Genomic DNA, 27,591 nt, shown 5'->3' on the forward strand with positions numbered 1-27,591 from the left:
TGAGAGACTACACGCATGCTCAAAAAAAATAAAAATAAAAAAAAAGCTCACCAGAGCCTTGTCGTCCCACACACAATGAGGTGCATTGTACAGATTTTTTACTTTTTATGCTGTCTTTGAAGAATGGCTCCACAAAGAGTGAACATATAGGATCTATTTAAGCCTGTTATCTGATGTGGATAAGTGCAGTACACAAACCTTATTAGTAACAGACTGGCTTCACACAGACAGGTCTCTGCACTTCAACAGTGGTCATACTGAAGGTTAGAGAGTGTGTGTGTGTGTGTGTGTGTGTGTGTGTGTGTGTGTGTGTGTGTGTGTGTGTGTGTGTGTGTGTGTGTGTGTAGGTGTGTGCATTTAATGGATGTATTCTGTAAAGATGCAACAAAGGACTGAATATGCAATCTCTTTGTAGGCATGGAAATGGAGATTTTTGAAGTCGGTTTCGGTTTCACACAATATTTTACTTTATTGGACTTTGTCACACACACTCCTGTGTCTTTCTGTATCCACTTTCTGCCTCAGCTTCCCCCTCTTCTGTTGGTAAGACAAAACTGCCTGCAGGTACAGTATGTACGCTTGTTTTGCCATGCTGACTTATTAACTAACATTGAGGTTCAGGCCAGCGACACTAATGTGAGTTATACTGTGTCCCAGTGCGTAAATCAGGTCGCCACAGAATATATTTATAATTATTTATGACCTTAATTTCACATTACGTAGGTAGTTTTTTAACTGCTTAAAGATAAAAAATGTTTTTCCAGTATATTATATATGATTTGGCTGCTACAGAATTACAGTGAATGCGCACAACTTTAGCCAGCTGACATTGTTTTGTGCTATAATTAATCCCATAGTCTTAATGAAAATAAAAAAGAGTCTAAAATGAGTCTTAAAATCAAACATTTGTTAAAGGCAAATGAAAAATGTTTACAGAAATGCACTTTGTTTGTGTAAAGTGTCAAATTGAATTTTTTTGATATCAGTGAACTCATGTTCGGCTTTGGAAACAAGTAGACTCTGCTTACTTTCAGAATTTTAGATTCAAGAAAAAACCTGAATATGAAACTAAATGTTTTGCATCATGGTTGTAAAAACGTTTTTTTCATGGATGTATTCTGTGTTTCCCAGCAGCATGTTGCAGACAGTCAGTGAGTGGCTGTGGTGGGAGCGTCTGTGGCTGCCAGCCAATGTCTCCTGGTCCGATCTGGAGGACAGTGATGGTCGTGTCTATGCTAAAGCCTCTCAACTTTACACTGCTCTGCCCTGCGCCCTGGGCCTGCTCCTCGTCAGATACTTGTTTGAGAGGTGAGAATATTCAATCGTCTGTTTTACTGTAAGAATACTGACATTATGTTGCACAAGCTGTGTGGAGCAACGTTATATATGGAGCCCACTTTTGTTTAGAAAGAAGAAAGCTGTGCTGTGCCAGATAATGTGTTACACAGTATGATATACTGACACACATTTACTGTAATGTTGCTTGTGTGCTGTTGCAGGTTCCTGGCCACACCACTGGCTAACGTTTGGGGAGTCAGGAACAGTGTACGTCTCACTGCAGAACAAAGCCCCATCCTAGAAAACTACTTCTGCAGCCAAGCACGGGCTCCATCACAGGTACTGTATGTTAAAATGGGATTTTCACTGAAAGACAAAGGTGATTGTTGTTCACTTATAGTAATCTCAGTCAACAGTCACACATATGGCATATAAACGTAATTTAGAGAGCTTTCATCCTGGGGTGGAAAGAGTGTAACAATATGATTGTTTCCTTTGTGTCTCAGGCTGATGTGAGGTCTCTGTGTAAGAAGACCAGCTGGCCAGAAAGGAGAGTTCAAGTGTGGTTCAAGAGGAGGAGGAATCAGGAGCGTCCAGGGCTTCGCAAGAGGTTCTGCGAGGCCAGGTGTTGTGTGTGTGTGTGTGTGTGTGTGTGTGTGTTTGTGAATATGCACTGATGTAAGAACGAGTGCACATTTAAATATGTGACATTACTGTTACTTGTCTGTCAACAGTTGGAGATGTGTGTTTTATTTTTTTGCATTTGTCTGCGGAGTCCTAGCTCTCTACGATGTAAGTAGCTTTGGCTTGTTGGCATGTTTTATCACTGTTTTTAATACAGGATTTATCTCTTGTGTCAGTTTATTTTTCCATTGCACAAATGTGCTCTTCTGCATGCTGTGGGGCATTTCTCTTGCCTTATTTTCTCTTTCTCTCTCTCTCTCTCTCTCTGTCTCCCTATTTGGGTGTACCACTCTGATTTCACTGCAATATGCTGTATGTGTAGCATGTTTGGGTTTGTCACACACTCATGCAATTGACATGGCAGACAAGCATAAATGAGCTTGTTGGCCAACATTTCACACACACACACACACACACACACACACACACACACACACACACACACACACACACACACACACACACACACACACACACACACACACACACACACACACACACACACACTCCTCTCCCTCTCTGTTTTTGTTGGCTGTAGAAACCATGGCTTTATAATATGAAGGAGGTTTGGGCAGGCTTCCCTAAACAGGTAAGTCTTTTTGCCATTGCTATCAGGAAGTCTTGTACAATATTACAGTATGCAGTATGATATACATCTGTATGTGTGCTATGTGCCCATGCAGTCCATGCTGTCATCTCAGTACTGGTATTACCTCTTGGAAATGGGCTTCTACCTTTCTCTGCTCCTCAGCCTCACATTTGATGTAAAACGGAAGGTGAGTGTGCTGATGTGTGCAGATGTATAAAATCAAAGTTTTCCAACATTAATTTTAAAACATAACCTGTATTTTCCCTTTGTGTTATAAAGATGGAATATATTGGACATGTCTTTGTGTCGTATACACACACCTGTCATGTGTATATGTGTAGGACTTCAAAGAGCAGGTGATTCATCACATAGCCACACTGACTCTTCTAAGTTTCTCCTGGATTTCAAACTACATCCGTATCGGAACCCTGGTGATGGCAGTCCATGACTCCGCTGACATACTGCTAGAGGTCATCGCCGTTTTTTTACATCAGTGCATGTACAAGCTAATCTACATGATACCTATTGTCATACTGTACCGTGTTAGCAGATAACTGTGTATTGCATTGTCACAGTTCTGCAGCAACAGACTGACTTAAAGGTCCCAAATGTAAAAAGTGAGATACCATGTCTTTTTATTATTATTATTACTATTATTATTATTATTATTATTATTATTATTATTATTATTATTATTATTATTATTATTATTATAAAGCAGGTTGAGGTGTCAACCTCCCATATAAGCATAGGAAAAAATATCCCTCTTATATGGGAAATATTACATGATTCAAACTAATTATCAAAAGCAAACATGCTTGCAGCCAGCAACTTTATGACGGACTATGAACTATTCCTTAAAAAAAGAAAAAGTGATTGTTTTCTCTGTTTTTATCTCACAGGGTGCAAAGGTATTCAACTACGCAAAGTGGCACCAGACTGCTAAAGTCATGTTTGTGGTGTTCACAGTTCTCTTTATGCTGACAAGACTTGTCATTTTTCCTTTCTGGTAAGTGTGTAAAGTGGAAGGAGGCAGCATGATGCATGATGCAGATCTTGCTGTAATGTGGGGTAAAAATATTATGAGTCCATATCTTCTACAGGTTGATTCACTGTACATGGGTGTATCCAGTGGAGAAGTTTGCTCCCTTCTTTGGCTACTACTTCTTCAATGTGATGTTATTGGTTCTTCAGATACTCCACCTCTACTGGGCTGTTCTCATATCACGAATGGTTTGCAAGGTTATCTTCAGCGAGGTGTGTTTGCAGGTGTTTCTATGTGTACATTCTTTTAGGTGATGGAAAGAAATGTATGCAAACTATGCAAATTCTAAAAGTTTTGAGTCTTTGGGTCACCCTCATTTTCTACCTCTTCTCTTGGGCTCAATTTTCATCCTGCAGCTGGAAGGCGACGACCGGAGCGATGAAGAGGAAAATGACAGTGACTCGCCAGAGGAAAGATACCACAAATTGAGTCGCACAAACAGCTCTGGAGCCAGAGGCCGGGCCAATGGCCACTGACACATAGACATACAGAAACAGAGACACAGTAGCCTAACACATGCCGCCTGAATTGCTGAATCTTATTACATTTTTTTTTTTTTATAAAAAGAGTAAATACAAATGACTATTTTAGGCTACAAAAACTGATTGAAGCTGCAGGGTTTTTGGAATTCACTAAATTCAGAACTTTTAACAACTCATCATATACTACTACTCCTAATTAAAAATAGAGGAAGACTACTTTAATATGTTGTTTTTGTATTTTTGTATGTTGTGAATAATTATGATGATAATGACATGTTAATCCCACATGTATGGGTATGTGCTTCTGTGTGTGTGCTTGGTGGGGCACATCAATGCAAAGCTAAAGCACAACAGGACATGTGTTTAGACTGTGACGCTCCTGTATGTGTGTTGTATTTAAAAATGTATGCGTCAGTATTTTTTTATGAGCTCGTCCTGCACGCGTGGGAGGCAGAATAAGCAGATATATCACGAGATCTGACTGACTCTGGATATCAGTAGTCTCCGGCCAGACAGATCGAGGAGTCTTGGACAGATCGGGGCTGAACTTGTACCAGAACGCCCTCTCGCGACAATCAGCTGACAGAAGTGTATATATCCAACATGGCATCATGACAGAAGAGGAGCCGTCAGTTGGTCCGTCACCATCAGTTACCATAGAAACCACCAAACAAGCCACGCTAGCTACGTTTAACAGGTCACCGTCAAAAGTAAGATAACGTATTATATTATTAGTAGCTAGCTACACTTTGGCAGTATTATTGCCAGAATGGCTCATACGAAAACTTATCGCACAAATGTGAGAATCGGAAACTGGAATGAGGACCTGCACTTAGAGGAGGTTTGTTTCAAAATTATAAAGCTCTCAACTTTTATCGTTAGCTAGCTAGCTAATTTATAACGTTAGCATAGCTAGCTAGCGTTAATGGCTAAACACAAGTTTACAAGTGAATGTGTTTGCACATGCTTACACCTATTAGCTAGCTAGCTAGCTAGCTAGCTAGATGATGACTGCAAAGGGTTTACCCATCGCAGTTATTAAAACACTAAAAAAGCAGGTTGGCTAGCGTTACTGGCTATAAAGGTTATCATTAACGTTAAGTTTCACTAGCTAGCTAGGAAGAATAGACAACAATAGAAGGGGTGATAATAAGGCTGGTTAATATTTAACTGCAAACTGTTTTTGTTTGGCATAATTTTTTTTAGGAACAGTTAACAGGAAGAGAAGTGTCGCCAAAGGCCAACTGTAGTCTAGTTTACATCGTTAAAATAATAACAGTAATATATAGTTTTGACTTGAAATAAAGTTGGTTCATTCAAAAAATAAAAATAACTTTAATAGAAAACTATTTTTGCTGTGTTTCTCTAGTTAGCTTGCTACATGTCTCTGGGGGGTAGCTCTAGTGTAGTGAAGCATAATTTAATGTACAATAAATGGTAGCTTAGTTCACTCACTAGCTAGCTGGCTACACTTTCCAAGTAGCTTGCCTTACAATGCTTACACACACTGGTTTACTCCATGTGTTTGTACTACTTTGTTTTTGTGAAGAAAGCGCCATCTCATGGTGAAACCCTGCAAGTGTGTGTGTGTGTGTGTGTGTGTGTGTGTGTGTGTGTGTGTGTGTGTGTGTGTGTGTGTGTGTGTGTGTGTGTGTGTGTGTGTGTGTGCGTGCGTGCGTGCGTGCGTGCGTGCGTGTGTGTGAGTGTGTGTGTGTTTTCGGTGCCTGGAAGTTGGCTGGAGATTGGTAGGGGAAATTCTAGGTGGCTTTATCTGTAAATTGTAAATTTCTATTTACACATGCAATAAACAAGACGAAAGAAGATTCTGTGTTTATCATACTGCTATTTAAGGAGTTTAGAGCAAGAACGTTGACTGAAAATTAACCTAATTATGATACCATGACATTGTTAACATTCCTTTTAAAGATCCAGCCGTGTCCCCCTTTTATGTTTTAAGGTTGAAAATGTATTCTTATTTCACATTGTCTGACATCATATAGATTCTGTATTGGCTTGTTCCAACTCTTTATTGAAGATATGTTTTACTTATAACCAGCAGTGGTTTGGTCGTGGGGACGTATTCAAGAATAAAGATTGTATCTGTTGATGTTTTTTCAGGATGCAATGAAAGAGTATCTGGAGAAAAAAGAGAGGGGTGAGCTTACTGCCCAGAAAGTAGACTTCCTCAAACAGAACATTTTGACACCGGTAAAAAGAGTTTAAGCAAATTAATAACACCATTAATAACAACAATAATATCACAATGATGATGGGGATGGCAATAATAATGATGATGGTGTTTTGTTACCATTGTGTAGGTGAATCTCACTGTGACAAATGATGGAATATTGCACTTTGGGGATGTTGTGATGTTGGTGAACGTGGGAGGAAAAAAGAGGAAGTGCAGTGCACTGAGCATTAACGCAGACATCAACAGTTTGACGAGGATTCCTGCGCCTAGCATTCAAGCCCCATGTGGAGTCAGTGCAGGAAAAGGCATTCAGGCCTGCAAGCGCACTGCCTTCATCATTACCAGGTACATACACAAACACGCTTAACTACATCAACATACACCTCAACACACATGGTAACACTCCCAGATTTAAAAGTGTAATGCTGCTTGCTTGACTACAGTGTAGATGGCAGTCCTGAAGGATCAACTCTGCATTTTGAGCAGAGTTTTGCCCTGAAAACAACAAGTGGCATTGCTGGGGGAGTAAGTAAACTAACACACACACACACACACACACTATAAATACATATATATGGAGGTGAGTTTGTATGTGTTTGTTGAGTGCTACGCAGCCAGTGAAAACATTTGTGAAACATCCTGAGGGGATTTTTTTTTAAGTTTAAGACAATATCCCTAATTATGAAACTTGTTATCATGGATCAAGGTTTTCTCTGTTCTGGGCTTGGAGGCTATGCTAGTTTATTGAACACGTATTCTATTCATTCAGTCAAACACAACAAGCTGGCATGATTCTGTGAGATAGTGTTTTTTAAACAGCAGGTTTACTTTACATTGTGCCTTTCTTACGTCTGAAAAAAAACATAAATCTCATCTTTAGTGTGTTGACATTTTTTCTCTTTGTTTCTTTCCTCAGCTTTACTTGACAAGTGACCTGCGAAGTTTTCAAAAGGTAGATCCAGTTTTAACATTAATTATTTATTAGATATTAAGACCATCAATACATTATACAGAACAACCACCAACAGACTTTAAACAAAGTGACCCGATTATTTTGTTACTTAATGACGACTCTAAATTACACCTACTTGGGAGACAGAAGAAAGTTTGGCTAGCCGGCTCGACAGCAACCAAGAAAATGATAGCTCAACGCTGCCCCCCCCCCCACTCGCTTTGTATAAAACAGTGGTTGGCATATTTTCTAGACATAATCATGCTTGAGCTCTCTACAGCAAGGATTAACAAAGCCAAATCATCGACTCTAGACCTGTGGAAAAGCGCAGCAGCACGGGTATCAGTTCTGGTGACCTCGGCGTCCCAAGAATTAGAGGAGAGTGACTAGGCAAGGTGTGATTTTTTTTTTTTTTTTTTTTCCCTCAAGGCCGCAGGGTGGGGGGTGGGAGAGAGTTTTTGTTCTTGTTCAGTTGTATTTGTCTGTTCAGTATGTTACAAATAAAAACAAAGCGGAGTTGCAGAAATCTTCCATGCATAGCTTAATAAAATGCAGAATGCAGCAGTTATGTTTGTCCTTTTCACTGAATTTCACTTGAATTGTCAGTCTCATATTATTGTGACTTCATTTGAAGTGTGCGAAGATGTCCCGGTTACAAGAAGTAAACTTGGATGACGGCGGTTCCTTCCTGTCATGGTGGAAGATAGTTCACTTTGACCCCCAGGAGAGGCTTGAATATGAGGGTCAGCCTGTCCCTGTAAGTCTGTACCGGATCTTCATGGTTAACTATTACATCACAACATCAGTATTTTCTGTGTTCTTTTAAATCTGTAACTGTAACTTCTTTTTTTGTTACAGGCTAATGTGAGCGTGTTGATAATACACTGCAAGACAAACCAGGCTCTTGCTGTTCTGGGTGATCACGTCCTTTGGTATTTTCCATTTTCCTTTTTAAAGTAACCACAAACCATAAGCGGCTGTGTTAAATGCAATATTAAGGCTTTTCATTTTAATGTCTGATGTCAACTTTGAGGTCCACTGCAGAGTTGGCACAAATAATAGCCAAATATGTGATAAACAAAAAGAGATATATCAAAAGAAGAAAACTGCAATGTGGATTTAAGTGAGCTAACTATAAGTAAAAGCGAACAGCCTGATAAGGCTTTCTTTTTTGACAGTGACATGAAAAACCCATCTCTACTCCCACTCATCTCCGAGGCAACTGTGAGTTTTAGCTTGAGACAAATCAGCTTTCCCAACCCTAAAAGATCTGATGTATCTCAAAAAAAATAATCCTGTCCTGTCAAAATGTCGCAGAAATACACCATGTAGATTCACTTCTGTTGACACAGTCAAGTTGCAGTCAGCTCCTTACAGCCACTCAAAAGATAAGGGACTGCAATATGGCAGCTAAAAGTCATGTTACAATGCCTGCATGCATTGCTGTTGTTCTAACAGTTGTGTCCCTGCAGGACCACTTATGGCAAAGAGTATGAGATGACGGCTCACACCTTCCTGGACTCCCACAAAGCTGAGCAGGACAACAACCACTGGATACTGTGCACCTGTGACCCTGCAGGCAACGGGCTCGTACTTCCCAACCAACCACAGTCAGCATCCAACAACAAGGAGCACACACAGGCAAACCCTGGCATCTAAATCTAACACTATCCTCTCTCATGCTGTAACATGTACAATTAGGGCAGAAAGATACCACATCATTTTTTTTTTTTAAATAAAGGTTGTTTTTTGTTCTGTTTGGGTCACTGAGTTTTTCTTCTTGTGCAAAGAGTGGTGGTGTTGTGTATTGTTTAGGCTACTTGCCACCACGAGACAAATCGGCATTGCAAATTGAACATGTAGCTCAACTTGAATAGCCTTCTTTTGACTGAAAGTGCTGCCAAACAACACTTTTTCTGCTCATGAGTTCCATTTTCACTTTCTCACAGCCTACTGCATTGAACGGTCCACCTACGTAAACACCTTCCTGTAATCAATGGCAGAAAGATACCACATCATTTACAACACCTAACCTTTTTTTCTAAATCTTTTTTTTTTTTTAAATAAAGGTTGTTTTTTGTTCTGTTTGGGTCACTGAGTTTTTCTTCTTGTGCAAAGAGATTCCAGGATGGACTCCAGTGAGGGTGTTAAGGTTGTATGATATAGCCAGCCAAGCCACCAGGAGGCTCTGTAGAAAGAAACATTTGATATATTTCTCCAAACAACACTTCCATTGTTTTAGTTGGGCAATAGCATAACAAACAGACTGTGATATTGGATAGTTGGATGATTTGGGCCAATTTCCCTTGCATTTGGAAATTTCCCTGAAATAAATTTGAGAGAGATATTGATGAGATAAGAGGATAAAGTAGGTCTCTCTCATGAAAGGAGCAATACATTCAAGAAAATAGGCTCATACAGTCCTTACAATCAAATGACTTGGTGCAACCCTTTCAACGTTTTAGTATGTTAAAAAACACTAAAAAGGGTGAAAGGATAGATGTTTCTCTACTTGTGCCACATCATGTCACATGTAGACTATTCTATGGTTTGATTATGAAAGTAAGACAGGAAGGGAGCACATGGCACATCACTATAAAACATGTTTGATGTTTCCTGCTTGTGGTCCCATGCTGTCTTACCCTTTTCACAGTAAAACATTCACTCCATCCAGCCTGCATGGTTGCACAGCGCTGGTAGTGTGACCTTACTGGCACCATGTTTCTGCATCCTAGTAAACAAATATCTTCACTTGTAGGGTTTAATGGACTGAGGATGGGAGTAGGATTCGGTTTGGGATTCGGCAGAATCTTAACCAGTGGATTCGGTATTCGGCCGAACCCCAAAAATCTGGATTCGGTGCATCCCTAATATGATGAAGGCATGTTGTGTGGGTGAAATTAGAAAGCTAACGTTAGCTAACGAGCAGCAGCTGGCTGTTCGGTCGCTCCGCTCCCACTGCAGGAAGACTCATTTGCCGAGAGAACAGCTGACACTGTCTGGTTAACACAAGTTTTTAGCTGTGACTGTCCTTCCTTTGCCGTACCTGAAGTTGCTGCGTTTTGGCTGCTGTCTGTAGATTCCGAATCCTGGCACCGAATCCATATATACATATATCGAATCCTGGATTCGGTGCCAGAATTCAGCTTCGGATTCGGTCGAATATTGGGCTTTTTGACAGGGTTCGGTTTCTACCGAACCTTAGAATTTTTTTTGTGTGTGTGTGTCTGTGTCTGTGTGTGTGTGTATCTCACCTTTGGCTCCCTGGAGTACAAAGCCAAAGCCCTCATTTTCTTTCTTCTGTAAAACAGCTTTCTTCTCCTATATGATATAGTCACTGTAAAGAAGAGGGCAGAGGGACAGCAAGTATGAATCCAACACCATCCTCACTCACACAAAGAGAGAGGGCTGAGAGGGAGGGCAGGAGAGTAAAGTACTTCCTATCCTATTAACCAATCCAGTTAAAAGTCAAGCAAGCAACCACATCTCAGGATTCCAAGGTGTTTTACTGATATTTTGAGCGTGTAAAGGCAGGGCCCTGATAGCATAGATAAACTACACTCCACTTCCATCTATCACTCACACACACACACACACACACACAGTGCGAGAGAGTGAGAAAGTGAGCAGGCGAGGGTGAGAGTCCTTGTGATTGAAGTATCTTTGGGATAAAAGAGTGTCTGATCCCTCAGATGAGACTGCAGCTGTGGAGGGAAGAAACTGACAGAGCCGACTGAGATGCAACATTATCTCTGACTAATGACAGAGGGAATAGGAGATTCGGCCCCAATATTCGGCTGAATCCGAATCCAGGATTCAGCCGAATATTGGGCTTTTTGACAGGGTTCGGTTTCTGTCGAACCTTAGAATTTTTTTCCACCGAACCCTACGCTTGCACTACGCTGGTCAGCGCAATGGCGCCACCGTTGATTACGGGAAGGTGTCTACGTAGGTGGACCGTTCAATGCAGTAGGCTGTGAGAAAGTGAAAATGGAACTCGTGAGCAGAAAAAGTGTTGTTTTGGCAGTACTTTCAGTCAAAAGAAGGCTATTCAAGTCAAGTTACATGTTCAATTTGCAATGTCGATTTGTCTCGTGGTGGCATGGAGCCTAAACAATACACAACATCGCCGCTGTTAAAACATTTGCATATGAAACATCCGAAAGAATACGTGTTGTGCATGAAGGAATCTACAGACAGCAGCCAAAACGCAGCAACTTCAGGTACCACAAAGGAAGGACAGTTGATTGATTGATTGATTGATTGATTGATTGATTGATTGATTGATTGATTGATTTTATTTGACCACTTACATATAAAAACATATATGAAACAGCACTCTGCATCATACATTAAAAATACATAAATAGTCAGGGATAACACAATAAAGCCCAAAGACTTATTTCCATTGTGGTCCCTATAAGGGCAGGGGGAGAGGACAAGTAGCAGCAGGTCACACATCAATCATTCAACATACATTAATCAATTTCATCCATATTATACAGACAATTTAACAATAAAAATAAACTATGATATGATAATCACTACAATTGGCACCTAAGCCATACTTTCAAACCCTGTTTAAAACTGCCAATGCTTTGGACTGTCTTAAGTGTAGTCACAGTCACGGCTAAAAACTTGTGTTAACCAGACAGTGTCAGCCGTTCTCTCGGCAAAGGAGTCTCCCTACAGTGGGAGCGGAGCGACCGAACGGCCGGCTGCTGCTCGTTAGCTAACGTTAGTTTTGTAATTTCACCCTCCAAACATGTCTTCATCATACACTGGTTAGCGGAAATTTGACAAACAAAATTGTCACTCATCTGGCGATAGCGATGTGCTTTCTTGCGATGTGAAAAGAGTGTGTGAATTCAACATTAAGTCGTTACATTTAACTATTTTAGAGACTGTGGACGTTGTTTACTTCATTAATGTGTTTACTTTGTTAATGGACTGAGGATGGGAGTAGGATTCGGTATTCGGTTTCGGCAGAATCTTAACCGGTGGATTCGGTATTCGGCCGAACCCAAAAAATTCGGATTCGGTGCATCCCTATTTAAGTGTATAATCATTGTCGTACTTTGAGATGTTTTGCCTCTTTGCATTTATTAAGCACTGATATTAGCAATGCTATTGAAATGCAATACCTGAGAAGCTTTTTTGCATTATTTTATGTTTTAAAGGGATCATCATTGAAGATCATCAAGATATAGAATTATAACGGCTATTTTTTTTTTTGATGATTTGTGATTGCAAGTGTTCATGAAAAATGAAATCTTATTTGTTAATGGTCAGTGTAACGCTTATCAGTTAAATTTTCTAAGCACAAACGGACATTTGGAAAAACAGAAAAATGGGTTAAAATATCCAATTTTTCATTTTTGTCCACCTTGACAAATTAAAACATTGGATCTTTAACCTGTTTTTCCAATTTTCTGTTTTTTATTCAGAGGATCAGAAATTTAAAAAATTACAAAATTGCGTCTGAGCTCCAATTATTCAATACTGCAATGATATTCTCTCCCTCTACTTTGCGGAATATGCAAGTCATTAATTGCATATGGACCAAATAAAACAAAAACTGATAGACTTTGGGGTCAGAGGTGCTTGCAACTGATGGTTTTGAGTGGGGGCGGGGCGTAGCTAGGCGGAACGAGGGAGAGAATACCATTGCAGTATTGAATAATTGGAGCTCAGACGCAATTTTGTAATTCTCTAAATTTCTGATCCTCTGAATAAAAACAGAAAATTAGAAAAACAGTTTAAAGATCCAAATTTGTCAAGGCGGAAAAAATGAAAAATTAGATATTGGAACCCATTTTTCTGTTTTTCCAAATGTCCGTTTGTGTTTAGAAAATTGAACTGATAAGCGTTACACTGACCGATAATTATCTTTGCATCTGATGGAATCTATGTCTTTTGATGTGTATTTGTGTGTGAAAGAGAGAAGAAAAACTCAAACACAAGCTACTTGCTCTGAGTGTTAATGTAGAGATTACTGTACACAGGGGTAGAGAGTGGCACAACGTTTGCTATGTCACCTTCAAATGATAATGCACCTTTTGTCACCTTCAACATTGAATTACACCCCGTAACAGTATTTGCCTTTAGAGGACTGATATTTGACTGTACAGTATGTTCCAGCAGCGTTTGACATTTGCTCAAACTACAATACAACTGCAATGCCACTGTCGTAGCAGCAGAGGGCGACACCTACACACTGAAAATAACCTAACCAAACGGCGCTTCCCAAAAAAACAAATCCCCCAAAACTGAGTTTTACAAAAAGGAAAAAGCCATTTGGTTCAGTGCCACTTATCGTGGTGGCACGTGCAGCATTTACGTCCTTTTTTTTTTCTTCTTTTTTACATCGAGGGGATATTTAATTTGTTTCTTACACTTTCACCACTCACTTCACCTCAACAACATATAGCCTCTCTATCAGGAGACTTTCCAGCACATGCTCGCTGTTTTATGACTTTATAAAGCAAATGTATTACCGAACCCAACGTAAACTAAAATTATTTTATTTTCACCAATGATGTCTCAAGTATCGGATATTCGTTCCTCCCACACGCTACTTCCGTCTTTGCACAAAGTATTTATTAGATTTAGTATCAAAAGCGTTATACTGTAGCCTATGAAGTAGGCTATTATAATGTTGTTTTTTAAAAATATATTTTCTGGTAATATTTTAAACGAAAGTAATACGAGAAACTAACACATCTCAACATTTCTTATTAAATGTTTTTAAATTAATTAATTTACTAATATAGAGAAGGTTAGGAGTATTCACCAAGTGATTCGTTTCTTTTAAATGCTGGAATATTTATTATTATTATTATTAATATTATTACTATTATTTTTATTATTTTAAACGGCCATTAAAGAATTCCTCATTGTCTCGAAATGCACCTTCATGCCAGCTGATTTTTGATCGACATTACAAACCTGCATCCAGGATCAAACGTACTTCGGAATGAGTACAGCGACGCCCATCGCACACCGTGTCCTCACTGCTGCATGTAGGCTATAGGATGAATGAAGGATCCAAACAGTGGGTAGGCTACAGTCCTCTCTTGAATGAGGGCTCCATGTCAGATTTTGCTTTGGACCTGTAACGATGATGTGCACTGTAACCTGTGGTACAGCTCCAATGCACAAAATACGCACCTCATGGTACTAAAGGTTTGAACTTAGTCCTGTTCGCTCCAGAGTCAAGAAGTCCAATAATTTAAAACACTAACTAAAAGGACAGCTTTTCTTTAAATTGATAAAAGAAATTCTCCTCTGTGGAATAAAAACAACACAATCACTCAGCTATACACTGAAAGAATAAATAAGGAGGGAACAATTCATACAAATCTTTGTGGTTGTTGTGTCGATGCATAGTCTACCCAACCAGTCCTAAGCTTAGATGATGTAAACACTGATTTCCTAATCCCATGCTTATTCAAGTTGAAGGCTATTCATGATTTGTAACAAGACACGTTTATTGTTAAAGTAATGTTAAAGACCCACTTCTCACACATTTTGTGTGAAAAATCAAAATAGATGCTGCAACCGTGCTGTTGCCCCAGAAACATACACATGACATACACATACAGTATGAAATACAAATTGCCATCATCACCTGAAACCAACTTTTTTCTCTTTTACAAAACAAATTCAACTATGGTCAATGATGATTATTCAGTCCAAACCACACTGGTACTGTAGAATTGATTCCCCTGAGAACCACCAGAGGTAAATATTAGTTCACTTCCTACAACAATAAAAAAAGATACATGCTGTAACAGTCTTTATTCTTTCAAAGGATTCATTCACCACCCCCTTTTGTCGCCTCTTCACCTCTATGGTCAGTTATCTGCATAAAGTCTCATCAAATATTGTCATATACCACACTTCTTTTCAAATTTAACTTTAACCTTGCACATGATTCTTTTGACAAAAAAAGTTAATAAAACTAGGCTCATTTGAATGAGTAAAACTGTACGTGGACAACAAATCAAGCAGAAAGTAAAACTCTCCCTTTCATTGGGAACAATGTAATCATTTACCTCTCTCAGACACAAAGTTATTCAGTCAGCAGTTATGGCGTTATACATGTGCCTCATTCCTGAGCAAGTAATTGTATGTTTTGAGTACAGAGAGCTGTATTTTGCAAGCACATTACATTACATTTTGAACATAAATTATACACTCGCAAAAAAAATGATTGTGTTTCAGCAAACAAAAACCTTTTCCGTGCTCAATAAATGTATTTGCATGTTTGCTAGATAGCATGGTCTGGACACAGTTGATGCATTTCCCAACAGGGTTATATTTTAACTCAACGAACATTGCTACAGCAGGACAGGATGTATCATCTTCCCATCTTTTTTTTTTTTTTTTTAAGATTAAGATTGTTTTTTGGGGGGCTTTTCCCTTTTTTACCTAGAGACAGTGGCTAGACATGAAAGGGGGAGAGAGATGGGGGATGACACGCAGCAATGGGGCAGTTTCTAAGACAGTTTTGAAAGACCACGGACAATCAATGCAGGTTTGCTGAATGTCAGTGACTGGTGGATGCTTTAATGAACACAAATCTATTTTTACAGTGTGGTATCAGTACTTTTACTTAAGTAGAGGATCTGAATACTTCTTCCACCACTGACTCCAAAGCAACGTCTATTCAAAAGCCCTCAGTATTATACCGTAAATTGAAGTGCATAGACTGGTTATCTATAATAGGTAACCAGTCTATGCACTTCAATTTAGAAGTTATTTTTCTTTCTCAGACTGTGAAGTGTGAATATGTAGTTGAACAAAGTTTGAACAAACTAACAGAATTTTCTGTAGCAGAATCTGCTGGAGTGGGTGTATATAAAGTATTGAAAGTTCTACAACTTGGAATAAAGCTACACCCGCATATCCTACACCCCTATGTGTTGAAAAGTAACTTCATTTACTCAAGCATTGTACTTTAATACAATTTTGAGGTTCTTGTAGCCTACTTTACTAGAGTATTCATTATACATTGAACTTATACAAGTCAGAGGCAAATATTATACTTTTTTAAATCCACATTAATTTCATAACTTAAATTACTAGTTTATTATTCAGATTAGTAATACAAAATATAATCAACATATGCATTCTGATATAACACTTTATTGATCTTCAGAGGGAAATTCACAAGCTACCAAGCAGTATATATATATATATATATATATATATATATATATATATATATATATATATATATATATATATATATATATAATATAGAAATACATTCAAATTTACCAGCTGCAATATTAAATGACATAGCCTAGCCTACTCATCAATAATCATAGTGTAGACTACATTATTCTGAAATGGGCTATTCTGCTATGTAAATGAGTACTTTTGGTACTTTAAGTATTTTTGATGCAAATAAGCCTACATTTAATGAAGTAAACTTTTAATGCATGACTCAGGCTATACTAACAGAGTATTTCTACACTGTGGTATCGCTAAATGAAAATACCTGAGTACTTCTCCCACCACTGCCCGGAGACACCCAGCTGTGTCTTGTTTTGGGGTGTAGAGTGGTATTTAGGGAAATCCCTGGGTCCTAATCCAGCCCGGTTTTTCCGCCCTGCTCCCGGCCACCTTATGCGTAGCACTAGTGTTTCTGTGTGAGAGAAGCCGACTCTTGTTTACAGCAGAGATTCCACGGAGCAGCGGAGACCCACAGCCTACGTTAACCGAGGGCGAACCGTAGGATTTCAGCCTCTGGATCAACGTGTTTTCTCCCTTTTATGAGGATAAAGGCTAAACACGAAACACTCGCAAAGGGCAACTCCTTGTGGACACATTCTCCCTCCCACCCGAGCCGAGGTCGTCTAGCTGGAGACCCATTCTCTTGCGTGGCACAAGTCTGGTATTTTCTTTCAGCTGCAAATCCCGACAGACGACAGAGATAAGTCCGACCCGAGGAGCTGGAAAATCGGTTTAAAAAGCGACTTTCTCACCGCGGGCCAGGACTGCTTGGTGGCGGGATCGAGAACCTGTGCGGGTTGAATGGCATAAGCGAAAGAAGGTTTTTCATTCATTTTTCAACCTCGCAGCCACCACCCCTGTGTATCTGGACGTGTTTTCTGCCCCACTCCTCCCCTCATACACAGGCATTCACACGGGGGTTCTTGTCAGCAACACTGGCGTTAATTTATTATGATGGTGAAGGCTTCTAACAACACTATTTAGTCTGATGTTTTTTTCATATTGTTATTGCCAGGCCTGATCACACTGTACGCGCACTGCTGTTTTCAAGAGATGGAGACTGAAGATGGGGATTACCATCATTTATCCGGTAAAATCGCTGGCTTGTGTGCCATACCAGCCGACGTCAAAGTATCCTGTGATTGGCAAAAATAGCAGACTGTTTTAATTTTTTTTTCTTCAAAGGAATTCCCTGTTATAACGATTTGTACACATTTATTTATATATATTTTTTAGAGCAAATCCTGGAAGCCACGCAGGCTACAGAGTAGCGTTTTTTTGGGGGGGCTACAGACACATTCATTCACCCCTCCCCTCTTTTCATATTCTTCTATGAGGAGCTGGTGTGTGCAACCTTCATAATTTTATTTCAATTTTTATCCCTGCCTTAAGGGTTTTTGAGAGGGGAATAATGTTAAGGAACATGAGATCTGGCACACGGATGGGTAGCCCGACCTTGTTTTGGGGTCTGATGCTGTCTGTCTCCACTATCTGCATCTGGTCCACACATGGAGAGAGTAAGTATTTTTTTGTATTAATAATATTTTGTTCAAGTTGTTTTTGGTTAAATAGTGGATGGCCTTAATACATAGGCTACTTTTTGTAGCCAATTTAACCTATTGTAAATCAGTAGATGCTAAATGGTGGGATACAAATGTGTTAAAATGTAGGCTATTGATGAAAAAGAAAATAAGGGGAATACATTTTATATTAGGACTTGGTCGATACAACAAACCTAGTGAGCGTATAGCTCACCGAGGTGTGCCTTTTGCTTACATAGGGCTATTAGCTGTGGACCATGTGGTAGGATAGCTGCCCGTCAGTAGGTGAACATATTTAAGCAGAATCCTCTGCTTTGTTTTGTGCGCAGTGATCACCACCTTTTAATGAAGCGGTTGTGTTCATTTAGAAACCGGCAGAGCCATTAGTACACGTAGCCATAATCTTCACGCAAGACATCCAGAGAGCACAGGATGAATCTAGGGACCAGAGCTGAAGGTTACTACGACAATGTGGCCATTTTGCATTTCGTGGTGTGGCGTCGCTGCGCATGGAAAACCTAAATCAGACACAAACCGTTGTTTCTTAAAAGACTATACAGCAAAAAAAAAAAAAAAACACACTTACAGAATGACATACTTCAGCCCACTACCTTTTTTATAAACAGTCATGATGGAAAAAAAAGAAAAAAGATTGTCGGAAGTATCATGTTTTTATCTCCAGACCCCATTCTCGGCTGCCTAAACTACTCTGTATAAAGCTATGTAGTGTTAATTAACGCAAGCCTTAACATAGAGGAGCACCTGAGCTCAGACCCGTTAACACCAGGCTTCCACACTGATGGAACACTACAGATGATGGATGGCACTTTGTAAACATTTTAGTCTGGGAACATTTGAAAAAAATATATTAAACTCATTGGAAAACCCCCACTGAGGAGTAGCCTAGGTGAAGTTTTTTTGTTATTTTCAATTTTAAAAGTAGTATTTTCTCTGTGCTGTCATTTTGGGTGCTTTAGCAACGAATAAGATGGAGTCGTGGAGTTACCTTAAAATGTAGGCACTTTTCATAGTAGCCTACTCACTGTCATGTAAAATGTATTGAGCTGAACCCATTTCAGGGCCCTTGCTGCGATTTCAGTGTTTTGTTTTGTGGTTTGAAATTTAGAATGCACACTGCTTTGGTGAGGATATTGTTACATTTTCTCATCTAATCTAAAGTAATCTTATCTATGTTCTTTATATAGCAGCTGGAGTCCAGGCTGATTTTTGCAAATGCTATAATAATACAACTGGGAATTAATGAGGGTCAATGAGGGTTGCTTGTCTTTTTATTGCTCAGTGTGTATATATATATATATATATATATACTGCTGTTGTTAGAATAATTTTCTGTAACTGCTTGCTGATGACACACTATTATGCTTTTCAGTGAAATCTCTTTAATGTTGGGCAAAGATAATACCTAATCTGTCTAAAATTATCTTTTTGCCAAAACTAACGATAATAGAGACGATTTAGCCAACTCCGTTAGAAATAGCTATTTTGTTTGTGAAAATGGTAGAAAAAAAAATGCAATAAGTTATTTTAAGTTTAAGACTTTAAACCGGGACAAGTGTGTGATTTTTTTTGTAACTAAAAAAGTGAGTTAAAAAACATATTCGTGCTTTCTCTGGTTGCATTTCTGTCAATCAACATTTTTAACAAAACTTTATTATTATTTGTCACATACAATTGACAGTATAATGTAGTGAAATTCAATTACTGCATTTAACCCATCCTAAGCATTAGGAGCTGTGGACAGCTATACATACAGCATCCGGGGAGCAACTTGGGGTTCAGTGTCTTGCTCAGGGACACTTTTGACATGTGGCCGGAGGAGCATGGGATCGAACAGCCAATCTTGTGGTTGAGGGGCAAACACTCTACCCTTACCACTCTACGCGTAAAAAAAAAATTGTGTGTGTTTATATCCCTTCCGTACAAATTTGTCTGTTTCCTGAGAGGATATGTGGGATGGTGGCGAAAACTTGTCAAGGGAAGGAGACATGTAGGCTGACCTCGATTAGCATTCATATAGAATAGAAACACTTTTTTAGTCTTATTGACTAGTGATTCGACCACAGCCGCATGGGGGCGTGTTTCTGTGCACCCTCATGAGCCAGTGAGACACCCATGAACGCAGCAGGGGGCTGGGAGACAAGTGGTTGCTCTCAGATCTTGACGCTCTGTGGTGTATAATACATCAGGCCTTCCAGAACAAATCGTTCAGAGACAAAGACTGTGGTGAATATCAAAACAGGGATGGATCTTAGCAGTTTATTGCTCAGGGATGATGTTTACTTCACTGGGCTGCAGATGGTCAGAATTTCCAGCTTCTATCATCACTTAGTGGAAAATCACAGATATCCCAGAGCTCCATTAGGGGTTACAAACATTTTTTTTTTTTTTTTTTTTTTTTTTTTTTCTCTGTTCGTTTTGATAATCTGTCCACACCAATAAATGTAATTAAGATCCCTTTGAACTCTCACCACAGTAAACTTTCCATGCAATGGTATCCAAGTATGCAGCAAACAAGTCTCTAAAAGGGAGAGCGAGCGTGAGGGAGATAGAGACTCGGCGTTTGGAAATAGAGTGTGCAAAAATACACTTGCAGGAGAAACAGACTTGGTTTTGTTGATTGGAAGAGTAGAGAGTTTGTGAACAGTTTTATTGGCGTTTGCTGTTCACACGGAGTGGTCCCCTGTATAGACCAATGCGCTTAACTTCATCACTTGGCACCACTACTATTAGAGATTATAAAAAAGGCCCCCCTCCCCTTCGCACCTTTAGATTTGACGCACCCATCCAAATTACACACTCTCCCCCCCCCCCCCCCCCCCTTTGGGGTATGTTGGAGTGCAGCTCTACTTGTCGTGACGAGGCAAGTGGCTCAGATATGACTGCTGCCACTCTACTCCAAGGTGCCCCACTCCATCTTGTGATCTGTGCTACATGGTTACATACACTCCCCCCACTCCTCCACCATATGTTCCCTTCCCCCACTCTTGGCTTGGCTGGATGCAGGAATGCCTTGTCCCGACCCCCGCGAGAAGGTGTAGTGAGTGTTCATAGCCCCACGGTGTGTGTACGAGTGTGTTTGTGTGCATGCATGTGAGTTTATTCTTAAGCTCTTTGTGTGTACTGCAGCAGGACTCAGCGTGACAGCCTGAGTCAGTGGCGCTCCCCTGTGTAAGGATGTGAAAGTGTGTCACTGGGCTAGTTTGTGAGAGTGCAGTCAAATGCTGTCCTGCAGATCCTCCAGGCTGCCAGCTGAGGTTTACAATGCTTAATTAAACACTTTATTTCAAGTGGCCTGCCATTGGATTTTCTCAAACGCAGTCTCTGGCCAACCGCACATACATCATCATGGGCTGCCGGTTTAATGGCCCGTGGAGTATTGTACAATTTGTGAGATGATTGCAAATGTTAGCTCTTCTAATTGATGACAGTCGCTGTATCAGTTGAAAACTGTTCATCAAGAACATCAGCCGAAGATTATTCTCAGAGGTGTTTTCAGAATCTTAGTGAGAAACCTTTTTCATTGTTTCATGTTAATTGTTACTACTGATTGTTGTAATGAAGAAAAAGGTAGCTGTAATCACTGAGGTGCAAGTTGTATATGCATGTGACTTTACAGCACAGGTGCATAAAAACCGTCATAAAAAGGCTACAGCTTCAGATTAAATCTGATGTTAAGCTCACAATCAGTGCAGTAGAACACCTACACCTAACACCTAATTATGCTTGATTATTCACTTTACTTTGTTTCTTTTATGGATTTTTTTTCATATACACCAGAGAGACCATGGAGTGAACCTGATAGAAACTTGTGTTTCTATTCACAGCTGCATCTCAAGCAGTGGTATGAAAAAATCTTTTTGGGTGACTCCAAAAAAAATCCTACAACATATGAATGAAAGTAAGAAAGAACTTATTTTGTAAGTTTCCTGCAGGTTACCACACATCCTCACAGACGTTTACCCTTAATAAAAATCACCGAAAAAAAAACATATTTTACTACAATCCATCAGTAAATTAAATGTGGTTGTTTATGATCAGGTTGTAGTCATCAGGTTAAAGTGTGCATGTAAACAGAGTATTTTACCTCCTGCCCTGTCTCCTCATTTTGGACGAGGGTCTTTGTGCAAAAGTTGTTATGATGGAGGGTTTAGTGTTACTGTTTGGGCTTTTGGTGAAATCTGAGCCACAGTGTTTGAAGTAAGGTCCACTGAGGGGAAGTGGCCCAACGGACTGCTGGTCAGATGACTTCCAGTATGCTGGGGATTAGGGCCAGTTGATGTGGCAGGTGTGAGGGGATATGACACAGTAACCAGCTCCCTCCCTGCATGAATTACAACAGAATTTTAGTGGGAAAATGTTGATGCTGGTTGTTATGGTGCAGTGCATCAGTGGAGTTCATTCTTTGCTGTGTAACATTTGTTAATGCCGTTGTATCTATATGCACCTCTAATAAGTAAAAGCAGATTCTTTGTGATTGCCTATGAACTAGAGCTAAATGTTAAACAGAAAAAATCCAATCAAATTTAATATTAATAAAAACAATGTATATATATTTTGACACTTTTATTGTGCATATAATAATCATAATGGCTCAATATTAAGCACTGACCTTGATATATTGTTTTAAGGAGGATGATACCAAAACCCAATAGGCCTATATGACATTTTAACACTTCCTTTTTTACAAGTTGTATACTTTCACACAAGATACATATCTACAATAATCCTAAACAAGAAATTGTCCATCTTGGGTCAATTTTCAGTCAAGCTGAAGGAAAATTAGTTTGATATGTTTTTAATTGAATAAAAATGGTTAAAACCTAGCACATTTTGAATATATACATATGGGCGGAGCTCTCTCAGTGCTTCAGAATACAACTATAACACGCTCAAATTTAGTGCTAAACATATTACAAATAATAGTGGTTTTGCTAATTTGTAAAATAAATAGTGTGATATTTTATTTTTTTTCTAATCAAAAATGAATATAATTGCCGTCCTGCTTATTGTAGATTCACATAACCCTTCTTCAGATGAATCTTCCTAATTACCTTCCTGAAGTTTACAGCTGGATATCTGGAAAAAGACACAGTTATGTGCTTTTCCCATAATGAATGTCTGTGGCCTTTTGATAAACAGCACAACATGTGGTCTGAAAGTCATGTTTCTGTTAGCCAAAACTAAGATTAAGTTTATTTACAAATATATATAGGGTGTGTTTACTGAATCTGAATCACAGTTTACTTGAAGGTAAGATAAACAGTGACTAGTGATTAGATTTGGCCTAATTTGACTGACTTAAAAAGGTTCGTGTTCAAGTGTGTGTGCGCGCGCAAGTATGAGTGTGCATGTTTGTGTGCTGACATTTTTATGGAGGGCCAGGGCAAGGTTTATCAATCATAAACATGAGCCGATGGAGATAGTTGTGTTTACTCAGCAGTGTGAAGAGCAAAGAAAGACAAGAGGGAGAGACAGACATGTACGCAGGCTTATCCCTCTCTGTGGACACTGGTGCTAAAATATCCACATCACTCTGAGGTCATTTTTATGTCCCGTCCCGCCCCCCACACACACACACACACACACACTTCTTACTGTTTTTGTAAAAAGGGTTTGGTATCCACTTTTTATCTAAGTGTTGTTGTCCACACAACACATGGATTGACTGGCAAGAATAAGAGAAGCCTGGAGGCTTAGTTTGAGGCAACATCCTACTCAATCCTTTTCCAAGGAAATGATTGGAATTCCTTGTACTTAACATGCCAAATGAGTACAACAAGAGAATCACAAAGAGGAGGTTTTTCTATCATTCTGCATTCTTTTCTTTCTATTCTTCTCTCTATCTATTCAGCATTTCTTTTAATATAAATCGATTTGAGGTAATGATAAAAGAATATATGACCCCCCCAGAAATACATTTAATGCATTTAGCGGCTTCTGCCAGTCGTGATTTTACACCAGTAGGATAGCCTCCTATAGCTACGCATGGCTGGATCCTTATCTCTTCTTGGTCACAGTATCTCTTCACTCCCCCTCCCATTCTCTGGCCAGATGCCCCCTGGTTTTATTAATGCCCTCATCAGGAAGTGGGGCCTAGAGTTTCTCTTTACTAACAAACAAATTAGTCTTTGTATTTGAGTGGCTCCACCCCTCCTCCCCCTCTCTCTCTCTGGCTGCTGGAGAAGCTGGAAGAAAATTCTCAATGAAACAAAGAAGACATGCAGCTCGATGGCTCACAAGTGGAGCCCAGGGGCATTGGTGATGATTGGAGAAAGCAAATACTATTTTCTTGTGGAGTAATCGTTTCCGTTCAAAATTTTGAGAAGTGAAACACTGACAGGAACAAATATAGCCCATTCATCCCCATAAACAATGTGGCTTCTATTTTTGGCAGACTAGTTTGAACAAAGAACATCAAACATGGCCTTTTTGTCTCTACTGGAGTGAAGTGAATTTACTCAGAGGGACATTTTGAGAGCATGTCCACATCATATGGTTGAATATATATGCCAAGTAGAGGTCTCATAAGTAATTTCTGAATGATTTCTACAACCATTTTAGAAAGGCAATCTGGTGACACCGTGATTATTTTGGGACTAGAAACAGTTTAGCTTGATGCGTTATCCCGAGTGTTTTGATAAGGATCAAAGACTCTTATTGAAAACATGCCTGTTTGTTTCTTTGGACAGGCGCTGTGACATTGTCCCACACATTGTCCTAAGCCTCTGTAAGAACATAACAGGTTTAACCAAGGAGCTCATATGTCAAGGCATTTCCTGTGCTGACTGTTGAACCTTATTTTAAGACAGTTCAAAATATTATGCAACCTGTTAGCTGCAGTATGTGCCAATTCTGTAATGATTGTTTCATAAACATTTAACTCATTGTATTGTAAGAGAGTTTTGAGGTTGTTTTACAAAATAACTTTTCAGCTTTTGGGCTGTGGCATTAGAGCAATGATTCCCAAGCAGGAGTACCTGCACATCAGGTGGTATTTCTGCAGTTGCTTTGAGGTATTTGGAAAGATTGTGGAGCAGCCAAACTAATATACTAACTAACTAGAAATTACTAATTGATAAATATATCCACACATTGAGTCACCTGTAACACCTGTTTCAATTGAGAGCGTAAAAATAGTTCGCAACCAAGCAAGCAGGAAAGTCTAAACAGTTAGCTAAAATGATTGGATAAATGGTTACAATAGTTGGCTTACGCTAAAGGTAATGATGGTTGTAACATCTAAATGTAGTGGGTAAATGGTTTAAAGCTTTAGTGCGTAACCTTTTTATAATAATGGACGTCCAGTGCATTCAAGCCATTGCTACAAATGAATTGCCACATAGCTAATTAAGACTATCAGATCCACACAACTCTCTCTGTATTTCTCAGTATGGCTGTGTTTAGGAAATGGTGTAGTCCGGCGACTTTCGCGCGCAGAAACTCAAGTGAAGATAATTAGATAAAAAGATAATCTTCTGAAGAGTCCATCATGTTGTCAGTTATGGCTGGGTGGGGGTGGTGCGTGGTCACGGAAGGCTTGCGCCATGTGAATGCAACGACTGTGTTGTTGTCATTACTTAGAATTCCTCGTGGGGGAGACAGAAACTATGCACTATAGCTTTAAATTGTTAGTAGATAGCTAAATGGTTGAAAGAGATATTTAAAAGTATTGATGTATTTTTTTAATTGCCAAAAGTATGGATTAAAATTGTTAATGTTAGCCAAGAGTAATGGACAAATAGTTAGCTAAAAGTAACATAATGGTTAAATAGCTCAAAGTAAATAGCCTAGCTAAAAATGAATGGCTAAATGTTTAAAATGGTGAGCTAAAAGTAATAGATAAACTTCAAAACTGGAAACTTCAAACTTCTACCACTCCAAGTAGTCAAACGCAAACTTGACCGGAGCGACCCAAACATTGTTCTTTCAATTGCATGAAAAGGGTTATATAGTGTAAAATAAGTTTGAAATCAATTTACTGTATATAAACACATTTGGAACATGACAGGTGGTGTCGATAAAGGCACACTTGAGCTCATTTTGACAGGGCTGTGAGTACATGAGGTAAATAAGGTAATGAAACCACTGCATCACAGCACAATAACATTATGAGAATATCATCTACCATCAAGTCCCAGATGTAGTAACTCATAGGCATGATTAAAGGGAGAGCTGATTGTCATCAATAATAAAGTGTGTGTGTGTGTGTGTGTGTGTGTGTGTGTGTGTGTGTGTGTGTGTGTGTGTGTGTGTGTGTGTGTGTGTGTGTGTGTGTGTGTGTGTGTGTGTGTGTGTGTGTGTGTGTGTGTGTGTGTGTGTGTGTGTGTGTGTGTGTGTGTGTGTGTGTGTGTGTGTGTGTGTGTGTGTGTGTGTGTGTGTGTGTAGGCATTGTGGTTTCAAGTGTTTTCCGAGCACAGAGGTATGGCTTATTCTAACGCTGGGGTTATCTGAGGTGACAGGAAATTGTTAGCGTCCCATATAATGGATACAGAAGGTGTATCAACACACTGTCTTTTTTCAGAGCTCTGTATTATTTGTATGTATGACATGTTGCCAGCAAAGTACCAGCCCTACCATCATGACTAACAGGATTATACAGTCTGCTTTAAGAAGTCTTTTGGCAAAAGTAATCTACATGCTAATCTATATGTAGCATTGCTGTATTCCACACCAAACACTTCTGTTACATTCATTTCTGATACAAAAGAAAATCTGTAATACTCTCTATTGAACATGCATTCTTGATGACATTTCTTGGTTAAGAGAATAAAGATGCGCCTTCATGTGTCGTCTCTCTTATGTCTTCCAGTCTGTGGTCCGAGTATCGACATCCGAAATGAGATTGGCGAGTTCAAGCGGCTGGAAAACTGTACGGTGGTGGAGGGCTACCTGCGGATCCTCCTCATCAACGACAAGACCAACAACTTCCACCAGGAGGCCTTCCGCTCCCTCAGCTTCCCAAAGCTGACCATCATCACCGACTACCTGCTGCTGTTCCGCGTCTCGGGCCTGGACAGCCTCAGCTTGCTCTTCCCTAACCTGAGTGTCATCCGGGGCCACAATCTCTTCTACAACTACGCCCTTGTGATCTACGAGATGACCAGCCTGAAGGACATCGGCCTGTACAACCTGAGGAACATCACCCGCGGAGCCGTGCGGATTGAAAAGAACCCTGAGCTCTGCTACCTGGACTCGGTAGACTGGTCTCTTATTATGGATGCTGGAACCAACAACATTATCAATGGGAATAAGAAGCCAAAGGAGTGTGACAATGTCTGCCCAGGAATCATGGAGGATAACCCTCTTTGTCAGCGGACGTTGTTAAAAGACAAGTACAACTACCGCTGTTGGACCTCCAACCAGTGCCAGAAAGGTAACCTGAATTCTATGGTGTTTTTATTTGTTATACTTTATCCGAGCAAATAATGTCGAGAAAGAATAAAGCCGCTTTAGACGGAAAGTTGGCTATATAAGTTTTGATAACGGCAGTGTGCAACATTTCGTGATAAAAGTACAGTAAATGCGGATGTGACTTTGATCTATGTAGGAGGTTTCCCGTCTTATA

At 39.6% G+C, this 27,591-nt stretch overlaps 3 protein-coding genes across 5 annotated transcripts in view; all 3 read left to right on the forward strand.

Moving 5' to 3' along the window:
* Positions 1-1,135: 1,135 nt before the first annotated feature.
* Positions 1,136-4,273, forward strand: cers3b (ceramide synthase 3b). Its single transcript, XM_039807522.1, has 10 exons — positions 1,136-1,308; positions 1,500-1,617; positions 1,785-1,903; positions 2,013-2,070; positions 2,501-2,551; positions 2,646-2,738; positions 2,893-3,021; positions 3,454-3,560; positions 3,655-3,808; positions 3,953-4,273. Exons 1-10 carry the CDS (start codon positions 1,136-1,138, stop codon positions 4,070-4,072), a joined length of 1,122 nt encoding a protein of 373 aa, XP_039663456.1. The 3' UTR covers positions 4,073-4,273.
* Positions 4,274-4,425: 152 nt separating this feature from the next.
* On the forward strand, positions 4,426-8,976 carry cfap161 (cilia and flagella associated protein 161). 2 transcript variants are annotated; one of them, XM_039807523.1, is made up of 8 exons: positions 4,426-4,788; positions 6,197-6,286; positions 6,397-6,614; positions 6,713-6,794; positions 7,186-7,221; positions 7,856-7,978; positions 8,080-8,153; positions 8,694-8,976. In XM_039807523.1, the coding sequence occupies exons 1-8, from the start codon at positions 4,690-4,692 to the stop codon at positions 8,878-8,880; spliced, it is 909 nt and encodes a 302-aa protein (XP_039663457.1). In that variant the 5' UTR covers positions 4,426-4,689; the 3' UTR covers positions 8,881-8,976. The 2 variants fall into 2 exon arrangements, with proteins under 2 accessions (XP_039663457.1, XP_039663458.1); XM_039807524.1 differs by having other exon boundaries at positions 4,689-4,919.
* A 7,891-nt stretch (positions 8,977-16,867) lies between these two features.
* igf1ra (insulin-like growth factor 1a receptor) overlaps positions 16,868-27,591 on the forward strand; it is a 77,533-nt gene continuing 66,809 nt past the window's right edge. For both annotated transcript variants that reach the window (XM_039807892.1, XM_039807893.1), the window contains exons 1-2: positions 16,868-17,981; positions 26,836-27,399. In XM_039807892.1, coding sequence (XP_039663826.1) covers positions 17,876-17,981; positions 26,836-27,399 — 670 coding nt within the window. In that variant the 5' untranslated portion in view covers positions 16,868-17,875. The remainder of the gene's footprint in view (positions 17,982-26,835; positions 27,400-27,591) is intronic.

The sequence above is a fragment of the Perca fluviatilis genome, chromosome 8 (genome assembly GCF_010015445.1).
Source record: "Perca fluviatilis chromosome 8, GENO_Pfluv_1.0, whole genome shotgun sequence".
NCBI classification, from domain to species: domain Eukaryota; kingdom Metazoa; phylum Chordata; class Actinopteri; order Perciformes; family Percidae; genus Perca; species Perca fluviatilis.

What these genes read in the sequence shown, in the direction of transcription:
- cers3b (XM_039807522.1), top strand. Translation starts at nt 1,136, where the DNA reads ATGTTGCAGACAGTCAGTGAGTGGCTGTGGTGGGAGCGTCTGTGGCTG. An exon ending in AAGCACGGGCTCCATCACAG is followed by an intron (nt 1,618 to 1,784) that starts GTACTGTATGTT and finishes TTTGTGTCTCAG; the next exon opens with GCTGATGTGAGGTCTCTGTG. An exon ending in GAGTCCTAGCTCTCTACGAT is followed by an intron (nt 2,071 to 2,500) that starts GTAAGTAGCTTT and finishes TGTTGGCTGTAG; the next exon opens with AAACCATGGCTTTATAATAT.
- cfap161 (XM_039807523.1), top strand. Translation starts at nt 4,690, where the DNA reads ATGACAGAAGAGGAGCCGTCAGTTGGTCCGTCACCATCAGTTACCATA. An exon ending in ACCTGCGAAGTTTTCAAAAG is followed by an intron (nt 7,222 to 7,855) that starts GTAGATCCAGTT and finishes CTTCATTTGAAG; the next exon opens with TGTGCGAAGATGTCCCGGTT. An exon ending in ATGAGGGTCAGCCTGTCCCT is followed by an intron (nt 7,979 to 8,079) that starts GTAAGTCTGTAC and finishes TTTTTGTTACAG; the next exon opens with GCTAATGTGAGCGTGTTGAT.